Source organism: Chanodichthys erythropterus, chromosome 13 (assembly GCF_024489055.1).
Source record: "Chanodichthys erythropterus isolate Z2021 chromosome 13, ASM2448905v1, whole genome shotgun sequence".
In the NCBI taxonomy this organism is placed as follows: Eukaryota; Metazoa; Chordata; class Actinopteri; order Cypriniformes; family Xenocyprididae; genus Chanodichthys; species Chanodichthys erythropterus.
In genome coordinates, this window is record NC_090233.1 from 39,098,904 (window position 1) to 39,110,623 (window position 11,720).

At 41.4% G+C, this 11,720-nt stretch overlaps 1 protein-coding gene across 5 annotated transcripts; it reads right to left on the minus strand.

Moving 5' to 3' along the window:
* Positions 1–1,637: 1,637 nt before the first annotated feature.
* si:ch211-284e13.9 (uncharacterized protein LOC566600 homolog) lies at positions 1,638–7,264 on the minus strand. Of its 5 annotated transcripts, none has more exons than XM_067406454.1 (4): positions 6,819–7,264; positions 6,416–6,469; positions 2,005–2,223; positions 1,638–1,902 (listed from the first exon to the last, which is right to left on the minus strand). In XM_067406454.1, the coding sequence occupies exons 2-4, from the start codon at positions 6,428–6,430 to the stop codon at positions 1,759–1,761; spliced, it is 378 nt and encodes a 125-aa protein (XP_067262555.1). In that variant the 5' UTR covers positions 6,431–6,469; positions 6,819–7,264; the 3' UTR covers positions 1,638–1,758. The 5 variants fall into 5 exon arrangements, with proteins under 5 accessions (XP_067262555.1, XP_067262553.1, XP_067262552.1 ...); XM_067406452.1 differs by having other exon boundaries at positions 1,638–2,223; positions 6,819–6,883; positions 6,972–7,252; XM_067406451.1 differs by having other exon boundaries at positions 1,638–2,223; positions 6,819–6,890; positions 6,972–7,252.
* Positions 7,265–11,720: the final 4,456 nt, after the last annotated feature.

Here is an 11,720-nt window from a genome sequence, read left to right on the forward strand (position 1 = left end):
TGGATAAAACATTTATAAGATAGCTGTTGTCAGATTTCATTGGTGATTTCAAATATGAAACGTAATCGTAAGGTTGGCGAACAGTTTTGGAGAATTTGATGTTTCTCTATTCAAAGAGATGCCCTGGGCATGATGCCCAGGATGCCCGAGAGGCGTTTCAAAGATGGCCGCCGAGTGAAATGACTTGTCTTAAAGGGACTTTGATGCCACTGAAGTTTCGTATGAACCACCTGTAGAAATTGGCAAATCCCAGGAATCATTGTAACTCTTTTTAGGGTTCGTGGTTGTGGCCATTGGAGTACTGCCCTTACTTTGCCATTATCCATAGCCACTCCCTCCTGACTGATAACATACCCCAGAAAAGATGTGGAAATGCGATGAAACTCACATTTCTCGGCTTTGGCATAGAGTTTATGTTGGATGAGTCATTGCAACACTGTCACAGAGGGTAGTGAAACTTCACTGTGTACTGAATAATTAGCACACTGACATAGTAAAACTATTACATAAATACTCAAATACAGCAAAAATGTGCCTGTGTATAATATGGTAAGCGTATTTTGCCCTATTTGAGTAAAACTGCAGTAATGTTTAAAAAATCTTTCACTCAACAATGGTTATCCTCTAATTACTTACCCTCGTTTCCTTCAAAACCTGTTTCATGAAACACACACACACCCACACACACACAGTTATTTATGACAGAAGGTTGTTATACACTCCACTGAGCTGCTTTTCCATAGTTTTACCATGTAAATATGAGCTAGATGGACATGTTTGGTTGCTCTTTATTCTCGCATCTCGCACATGACATTGACTGCATCTGAAATGCCATACTTACATACTATATACGCTAAAAAGTATGTACTATATAATAGTCATTATCATGTAACCTGCCAGCATCAGTTATGTCGCTTCACTGCCATTCACAAATCCTCTCCCGTGGCCTCATGGGATAGTAAAGTGTCCATCATATACACACTTCAGAATCTCACCAGAAGTATAGGTTGTCCGGGTACTTTTGCCTACTCTTTTATGAGTACTGTCAATTCAGTCATACTTCTTTTGTTGCATACTGTTTGTATGCGATTTAAGAAGCAACCAAAAAGGACACTTACTTTACTATCCCATGAAGCCACAGGAGAAGATTTGTGAACGGCAGAAAGTGACGCAACTGATGCTGGTAGGTCACGTAATAAGGCCAACATGGTGAATGTAGTACGTCCAGATTACATTCATATAACACACATTCATACTACATAGAACATACTTATTCAAAATAGTATGCGACTGTGTGCCCAAGTTCAACGCAGCGCTCGAATTCAGCTGCAAAAGATTTGCAACCTGGACAGGCCCTGAAGTATGGGCATCCTCTCACCAAGTTTTGTGGGTCACTGATTATTGTGTCGCTGAGGAGGGCAGCATGGAGTGCACAGTTCGGCAAAATGCAGGATTTGGTGGTCGAAGTGTCCCATGGCTAGTCTCTCTGACATGCCAAGCAGAATTGAAACACACGCTGCTTCACTTTAGAGCAATAAAGGCCTAATTTGAAACATCATATTGATAATTTGATCTATGATGTTTATTTCTGCACCTGAGGCTTAAAAAGAAAAGACAAAAACTTTGAGTAAAAACATTTTTATTCTCTTTAGAAATTAAAATACAGTTATCTTTTCCCTAGCTCATTATTAAATCAATTAAATGTTATTTTTAGTAGTTTATCCTCACAGAGTTATTCAGAGTTATGTTGTTTATCCACTACAGTCCTAGATGTTGAAGGATCTCAGTGTTATCCACTATCACACAGAGCTCTGGCTCAGGATCATCTTGGTCGTAATCGTCATAGTACTCATCATCCTCATTGTCGTAGCATTCTGGACGCAGGCAGCGAAAGCAGAACTCCTGGTTGCAATTGGGACAAATTATGTTAGGGCACCCCTCACCATTGTGTGTTATTAGGGCATGACATCCTGGACAGGCCCTGAAGTACGGGCATCCTCTCACCGAGCTTTCTGGGTCACTGATTATTGTGTCCCTGAGGAGGGCAGCACGGAGCGCACAGTTCGGCAGCATGCAGGATTCGGTGGTCGAAGCGTCCCGTGGCCATTCTCTTTGACATTCCAAGCAGAACTGAAACACACACCGTTTCGATTTAGAGCAAGACCTGCAAACCGCACACTGACCATCCAGAATGCCGATATCAGACTGATGACAAATGGGACACTGGAAAAGGGAGAAAGAATTTGTGGGATTTGGTCACACAATAAAATAAAGAGGGGCTCTGCTTAACAGATTCAATTCACTTGCTTTTCCACTTAACATATCCAGCTAAAGTATAAATCTTTTTTTTTTATAAACTTTATAAATTGACTACATTTACACTTCTAAATTAATATAAATTATTTTTATCATTAAAGTAATTTTGATGAACAAACTGCTCAAATCTAACCCACTATTTGGAGATCTATGGACACACCAGATGATAAAACTCAGTTATATATATTTTATATATATATATATATATATATATATTATATTATATATATACACACACACACACACACACTAATACACACAATGAGTAGTGAAATATTTAGCCTAATTGATGGTGCAACAGTAACTTAAGGTCCAATAACATTCTGAGGGGTAAAAAAAATAAAAGTACAAGTATTTTGCTTTAAAAGTACTTCAAGTACAATTTTCCTTAAATAATGCTCTAGTAGCAGTATTAGAGTACAATGACTCATGTACTTTACAACCCAAATCTGAAGCATTACCCCTCACACAGTTACATCATAAGTTTATTCATTTAACTACTGAATCAAATCAAAAAAATGTATCAGGGCTAATCTAACTAGTATCCTTAGGGGTACATTTTCTCAATTTTCACATCTAAAATAGAACTAAAATGATAGCTATAGCTCACCCAAACTGGGTTAGTTCACCCAAAAATGAAAATTCTGTCATTTATTACTTACCCTCATGTCGTTCCACACCCGTAAGACCTTCGTTAATCTTCAGAACACAAATTAAGATATTTTAGTTGAAATCCGATGGCTCAGTGAGGCCTCCATATAGGGAGCAATGACACTTTCTCTCTCAAGATCCATAAAGGTACTATAAACATATTTAAATCAGTTCATGTGAGTACAGTGGTTCAATATTAATATTATTAAGCGACACAAATATTTTTGGTGCGGCAAAAAAACAACAAAAAAAACACTGACTTATTTAGTGATGGCCGATTTCAAAACACTGCTTCATGAAGCATTGGAGCAAAAATTAATCAGTGTATCGAATCATGATTCAGATCGCACGTCAAACTGCCAATGGCTGAAATCACGTGACTTTGGCGCTCCGAACAGCAGATTCGACACACCGATTCATTTATGATCCGATGCTTCATGTGTTACAGAGCCCCATGTTTGTCTTCCCCTGTGACCTAGTTTCCCTGTTCTGTTGATTAGTTCATTTGATTCACCTGTGTCTTGTTTATCATCCCATCACCTTGTTTAGCTCCCTTTGTTAGTCATCTGTATTTATACCCTGTGTTCCCATTCACTCCTGTTCCATTCTCGTTGTATGTTAGACGCTAGTTTGGTGTACGCTGCCTTTGTTTATATTAAAGTCTTATATGTTTGTGGAAATCTGTTATCTGCCTCATCTCTACACCACCATACCATAACAGAAGAACGGACCCATACAGTTTTTGCGGCGATTTTCTTTTTGTTTGTTTTTTCCCCTTTCTCCGTCACCATGGACCCTGCTGTTGCCCTTTTGTGCCTGGAGCAGAGGGACCGCTCCCTGGAATCACACACCCTGGATTTTTTGGAGTTGGCGTGCCTCACACACTATCCAGACCGCTCGCTCTGCGTGTTCTACATCTCCAGCCTTAGTGAGCGGTCCCGGGCACGCCTCCCAGGGAGCGGTCCTCAGAAGGACTTCGCCGCACTCGTGGAGTGGGTGCTGGTAAACAACAACTCTCCGTTTACCATCTGCCCCGCGGAGGATGACTTCGCCGCCAGCCCCACTCCACTGCCAGAAGCCAGTCAGTCACCATCGACGAACGTCACAACGGAGATGTTTCACGAGCCCACCGCAGACCGAGGAGGCCAGCCCACCGCGATGGATGAGCCAGGACCGAGGAAAGGATCAGACCGTACCATCGCCCCGGAGCCAACCTCACAGCAAGGTTCTGACCAGGTGCGTGAGCCGGTAACATCATCTGATGTCGTGGGAGTGCTTGTGGAGCTCGAGGGCTGGGAGAAAAGCTCCACCCACAACACCACCACGACGAAAACTATGACTAACACTGGCAACTATGCTGAGGAACTGAAAGACATTTTTACAGCTGATTTAATTGATTTTTTCGCAGAGGTGACTTCCCATTCCCGTGATTCTCCTGTTTTTAATGATTCTCCTGAGCCTCCAGAGGACCAATCTCCAGTGTTCTCCAGATCTCCGTCTCCTGAGTTCCCTGTCTGCCCACCCAGCCTCCCTCTCCCGCCTCCTCCGTCACCCAGTCTCACAGCCAGTTCCTCAGCCCCACCATCATTTCTGCCCTTCAGCCACTTGACATCTCCCACATGCCAGGTGGGGATGTCAAGCATCTTCAGGCCCTCCACTCCATCCATTCAAGAAGATCCCCTGCCTCCACTTCCAGCCTCCACGCCCCCTGCTCCACCTCGGCCTGTCGACACTTCGGCGTCACCCTGGCTCCTCCCTCCCTCGGCTCCACCGGATACCATCGGCCATACGGCTTCTCCGGGCTCCCTCGTCTTTCCGGCTCCGCCTTGGTCAGTCGTCCACCTGCCTGCATCTACGGCTCCGTCTGGCTCCTCCTTCCCTCCAGCTCCGCCTACATCCTCGGTCCCACCGGCTCAGCCTCTGCCCTCTGGAGGTCCGTCTCCTCCTCGGACGCTCGTCGCCATGGCTCCTCCTCGGTCTCCAGGACCATCGGCTGCGCGTGGACTCGTCGGCTCTACAGTTACACCCAGGTCTCCAGCTGCATCTCCGTTGGTCGTCCCCAGGGTGTCGTCTGCCCCCAAGCCGACTCCACCATGGTTCCCACCTGCGACTCTACCCTGGGGCCTCGTCCTGGCTGGCTTCTGGGGTAACATCTGGCTCCTGCTGCTCCTGGCTACCCCCTGGCTCCTCCCACCCTCCACTCCCCCTTGGACTGTCATTGTTATGTTCTATGGACTCTTTTTTCTTTTGTTTTGTTTGTACTCCGCCCTCCTCCAGAACCCCCTCCCTCCTTCCTCTGGACTCTTACGGCGCGAGGACGCGCCTATTCGGGAGGGGGCGAACTGTTACAGAGCCCCATGTTTGTCTTCCCCTGTGACCTAGTTTCCCTGTTCTGTTGATTAGTTCATTTGATTCACCTGTGTCTTGTTTATCATCCCATCACCTTGTTTAGCTCCCTTTGTTAGTCATCTGTATTTATACCCTGTGTTCCCATTCACTCCTGTTCCATTCTCGTTGTATGTTAGACGCTAGTTTGGTGTACGCTGCCTTTGTTTATATTAAAGTCTTATATGTTTGTGGAAATCTGTTATCTGCCTCATCTCTACACCACCAGCCGTAACATCATGAAGCAGTGTTTTGAAATCGGCCATCACTAAATAAGTCGTTATTTGGCGCACCAAAAAATATTCTTGATGCTTTATAATATTAATATTGAACCACTGTACTCACATGAACCGATTTAAATATGTTTTTAGTACCTTTATGGATCTTGAGAGAGGAAATGTCATTGCTCCCTATGGAGGCCTCACAGAGCCATCGGATTTCAACTAAAATATCTTAAAGGTGCTCTAAGTGATCCTGGGTGGAGTAACTTCCTGTTGACGTTCAAAGTGTTGTCAAACAAAACAGAAGCCTTCCCTCCTCCTCCCCTCCGTGCTTCCTGAAACAGTCATGAATGCGCATTTAAAATCATTCTTGTCGGTTATGATTCGTGGTCCAGGCTGCACCAGTTTGTTTTTATTGCCATTTTGGAGCTTGTGGTGACTACAGAGACCACGTTTTTTTTACAGTGTGTTCATGGGACAGAGATGTTTGCTGTATGTGACAAAAAAAGTTTTGGCCTAAAAACGCGTGACATCACTTAGAGCACCTTTAATTTGTGTTCCGAAGATTAACGAAGGTCTTACGGGTATGGAACGGCAATTAATGACAGCATTTTCATTTTTGGGTAAACTAACCCTTTAACCCATAAAGGCTCCTCTAGAAACTTATCAGTGGAAAACTGCATCACAGTTAATCAGACCCCTTGACATAGTTTGCTAAATGAAGTCTAAGAGCTTAATTCCCCTCCTATACTACTCTGTCAGAACCTAAAGTGCCTAAAAATAGTATGTGCGAAATGTCTGACATCACGATGGATCTTAGAGCTCTCGCGCGGTCAATCTACCTTTGGAGCATTCATGGCTCAAATCCTCCTGGACCACATTCACAGATGACAAACCTGAGAGAGAGAGAGAGAGAGAGAGAGAGAGAGAGAGAGAGAGAGAGAGAGTAGACAAGGGTCAGCGGATTAGAAACAAAAAAGAGAGAATTGTGCTGACAGAGAAACTGAGGACACTGACACAGCCATTGTACCACGAATGATCCACATTATAAAAATTTAGAACACCAGAAGAAGGTGTAAAATAACATGCACTTCAAACATAAATGTTTTTGCCAGCAAGAAAAGTTTATTTTGTCTTACAAGTGTGAATTCGAAATGTCTTGAGTTATATTCAGGGACTCTTACTACAGTATGTATGAGAAGAAGAGCAAATAGCTAAAAGTAAAATGTAGATCTTCATACGTACCGGTGACCCACAGTGTTCTGTCCTCTTCTTTGTGCGTTGAGACACAAAACATTTCTGTTAATTTCCTGTAAACTTAAACAGATTGAAGGGGATTACCAATAGTCCTGCTTTCACTTTCAGTTTTTATACAGAAAATAAAATAAATAGGCCTACCACAGATACAATGTTGACAGTTTTCCAACAAATTAACTTTCATCTGAGAAAGGATTACTGTATGTGTCGTAGTTTGGCTGTCTTCTTCTTCAAAAAAAATTACTATTAATTTAACAGATGCCAACAATTACACAGATGTTTCATGATTCGGGTACATATGGCGACATCTGGTGGCCAGAAGTTCTGGCTCTGACCACTCATGAATGCTGTTATTGTGTATCTGATTTACTGCACCTAATCTTCTTTACTATAATCTAAATATGTTTTGTGGTACTTTTTCATCGTCAAAAAAAGTCTAGATTCACTGCAGATTTTAGAATAAATCTGCAAGATACTCTTGTTGCTGATACAAATAATAAAATTAAAATATAGCTGCAAGCAGCAAAGCCCGGTGGCACTGCCACCCCGGTGGCTTCAGGGCAACTGTGCACAGCGGGCAATGGGCATTTAAAACATTTAAACATAAAAGGACTATGTCAATTTCACACCACATTTACTGCAGCGGCTTATGCTCCTATGATCATAAACCACAACAGCCACATCCATGAGATCGTTTAAATTGAGATGACTTTCATGTCATAGAATGTTATGTCAATTTCAAATGAGTGCAAAATATCATCATAATCTGCCATGTCTGTTTTTTCTCAGACAACCGCTATAAATATTCTAGAGCAAATTACATACTGTTATTTGTGCAAATTCCACAGTGCTCTAAGAAATCTAATCCAGCCTTAATGCGAATGTCTGTGATTGTTGATGTTGTATTCACCTTATTCCACCACCCCATGACGCTTTGCGCGAATTATGGGAGTAATTTCCGTTAAGCTGTAAATAGTCAGTGATAGACTCTATGAACGCAGTAATGCGGTTTTTTTTTTAAACTGGGTACAATGAGATGACATTATTCTACTCACCCTTCAACCAACGAACATTAAAAGGACATTTAAAAGTGTAAAAGCATCAACAAAGTACTTTCAACAGGCCATGAAAAAGTGTAATTCTTTCCACAGCAATAATGGACGGGGTTGAACATATACTATAGTGATTATATATATATATATATATAAATATATATATATATATATATATATATATATATATATATGCATTATGTAATACGTTACCTTAATAAAAATGTTCATGAGCTTTAGCATTGCGTGATACTAAATTATAGTGATTTCCATTTTAACAAATTGTATTTACCTGTGAAACAAACCTGGAAAGAGACGTGAGGCTTTGAGGAGAAAAACGAGAGATTCTTTCTGCATTCCAGTGAATTATTAATGGGATATATTGTAAATTATATAGAGAGAACAGACCACAAATGTGCAGCATATGTTGTCCTCTTTCATACTATTACAGCGGTATGCAAAGAGACAAAATAAAATAAATGGGAGGATAGAAAGCATCTGCTAAAAAAGAGCTCTTGCCATAGATATTCTTGTTATAACATGTTATGTTACAATACCAAGCGTTACGTAATTCTCATGATGTCTGAAAATAAAACATGAAAGAAAAACTGACAGCTCATTCAGTCAAGCTGACAGATAAGCTTTATTTGTAGGGCAACCATATGATTTGAAACGATAAGTTTCAGTCTTTTTGAATGGAAGTTCCCCAAACCATAATTCGAAACGCAGTAGGCTAGTCAGGAATAAGGTCAATAATCCTCACACTTCTCTTCATGTTTTTTGACCTCCCTGAGCTGTTGTTTGTGCACCAATCTTATGCACCAAAAGCATGCTTTCATTTAATTGTAATATGTGTGGTATAAGATTAAATATAAAATGAAAAAAATAAAAAATAAAGCCAAATCACAGAATCTGCAAAGACAATTTTAATGTCAGTCTCAGTTAATAATAAGGTACGTCTAGATTTTTTCTACTCACTTTATGCAAGTTTGTTTTAAACAGACACTTTTATAATCTTGTGAAATTTACTTAAAATTATATAATTTGAAATGTATCAATAAACAATTAATTTTAAAAATAAATGTAATTATAAAAATAATAATTGTAACCCAAACATTTCGAAAACTAGTCCTGCACCAATAGTGATATAGTGTTATAGTTCAATTTCGAGTGTGAAGTTATCTTTTGCAGTGTATTTTTATATTTGAATTAACCTAATTATCAAACTAATAATGTAATGCTATGTTGTCAGTGGCCTATAAATGAACTGACCTGATTAGCTGCTTCAGAATTTTGATCAAGGGTTGGGAATACACACATGCACACAGACTGTTGTGAGGTGTGAGGAGGAGGGAGGGGGTAGGGGGGTTGGACAGAGAGTCTACGTCTCTCTGTGTGTGTGTGTGTGTGTGTGTGTGTGTGTGTGTGTGTGTGTGTGTGTGTGTGTGTGTGTGTGTGTGTGTGTGTGTGTGTGTGTGTGAAAAATTCACATTCAAACCAAAATATCTGACTTCCTGTTGGTCGGAGCTAATGACTGTAAATTAGAAAGTTGTCAAGCTTAATGAGATCAATATATGTAACAAGTTTGGTGACTGTAGTTTAAACTAACCCCCCCCCCGTCCCCCCCCCCCCCCACCCACACACACACACACACTTTTGTCAAAAGATGGCGCTATAGAGGCCCTCCTCCCCCCCTGTTTCTACGGTTTTGTCCATGTCTATTGGTTGACATCTCTTATGTTTGTATCGAGTTTCATGCAATTTGAAGCATGCTAAGCGTCTCAAAAGCATCCAAAACGAAAATTAAAGTTTGATGTGCTGCCATGACAACAGTGTTTGAGATATCATGATTCTTTTCACAGGTCTAAATCTGCCATGTTTTAACATTATTCTGATGAAGTTTGAAACAAAACGGGTAAAAATAAGGGTGATCTCAAAGCATTTTGAAAGTGACACACTTCCTGCTGCCAATTGGTGGCAATTTAATTTCGACTCACAATAGTCACATCCATGTGATCAGTATCCTATAACGAACACAAGGTTGAAGTTTCATAAAGATCAATCAATGTATGCAGAAGTTATAACTCATTTCCTGTTTCCCTATTCTCACCATAAATTCGTTGCCTCACTACGGCCAAACTGTTCGAGATATCAAAAATCCGCTCGCAATTTAAGCCGAGTTCAGACTGCACGATTTTCAAAGTAGTCGGGTCATTGTTCTTTTCACACTGCATGACTATCTTGGCCAGCATTCAGTCGCTGCTGTGTTCACACTGCACGATGGATCGGCGACAGAAGGTTTCACACTGCATGACTTTACAATAGGAAGAATCGCTGACAACTCTGTCTGGCACGCAAACTACGTTTCACAACCAAACATACGCGAGATGTGACAAGGAAACAAGACCGGTGTTATTATTACTATCATTAAAAACAGTTGCTCGCAAGAAGCTTGCAATACGAATTGCCTGTGCGCTGATTTGCAGCGAAAACAAGAAAAAGAAAAGAAAAATAAGGAAATGGTTGGGGAGACTGTGGATTGTGTGTTCTGCAACAAGAGTTGGAGGTAAATAAATAACTTTTCAATGTGCTGCTGTTGCGGATGGTCAAGCAAATGTTTGTGCTTTGTTTCTGTTTGACAGAATTGTAATGTTTATCTGAAACGAAGCCATGCTTGCTGATGTTGTGGTCTATAACTCCTCCCCGAACTACCCGCTGCTCTGTATCTTGCTCTCTCATTGGCTGTCGGTCATCACGATGTAGTTTTCAGTCAGAACACTTTCACACTGCAGGATTTGGAATCGCCGACAGGTCCAGATATTTAGCATGCCAAATATCTCACGGGTGTCGGCGACTCGTCGGCGATTCTCTCAGATCACTGCGTGATTGTCACTCACGTGAACGAGCACCGATTTGCCTGTGATTTCAGACATTTGTCGGCGATTTCTCAAAACCTGTCACCGAGACAAAATCTGGGCTAAAATCGTGCAGTCTGAACTCGGCTTTAGCATCCTCAATGTCTTGACTTCAAGCTGACCGAGTTTGGTGGTGATCGGATTAATCGTCTAGAAGGAGTATATCAAATTCCAGAGCATGTGTTTTCCAAACAACCCATAATAACTCACTTCCTGTTGAGCTGGCAAATAACTTAGAGCATGAAAGTTGTTAGGCCCGATGAGGTCTATATGTGTACTGAGTTTCATACAAATTCGAGCAAGCATGTTTGATATATGGACCAAGTTTTTAGACACCGTTCAAGGGGGTGCTGTCAAGCCCCCCTGCCACGCCCGGGTACCAGCTTCCGCCCGGCCCTGATGGCCGACGATTCTGTTGTGTGTGCAAAGTTTCAAGAGTTTTTGAGCATGTTAAGGGCCCCAAAAATGCCCGAATAGTTGTAAAAAAAAATTTGCTAAGGAAAACAATAGGGCCTTCAGCCTTTGGCTTTGGCCCTAATTACATGCAGAGGGTTACAGTCAACCAATATCAAAAAATTAATGTTTATCTTCATTCTCTTTCTTCATTTGAAATGCAACTGACTCCGTAGGTCACATGACAGTGACAACATGGTAATTATACACATGGTAAACACATAAAGTACTATACACAATTATCATATTATATACATATACACACACACACACACACACACACACACACACACACACACACACACACACACACATATATAAAACATACTTTTTAATGGTTGTGAAGCAAGTTTAAAACCAAATGCAGTTGGCCTACACTTTGCTGCCGTAACGTTACCATGGGTGAAGCAGGCGCAATGATATTACGCAGCGGTTGTGACCCATGCTTGCACAGGGAGCGTGCCTTGCAA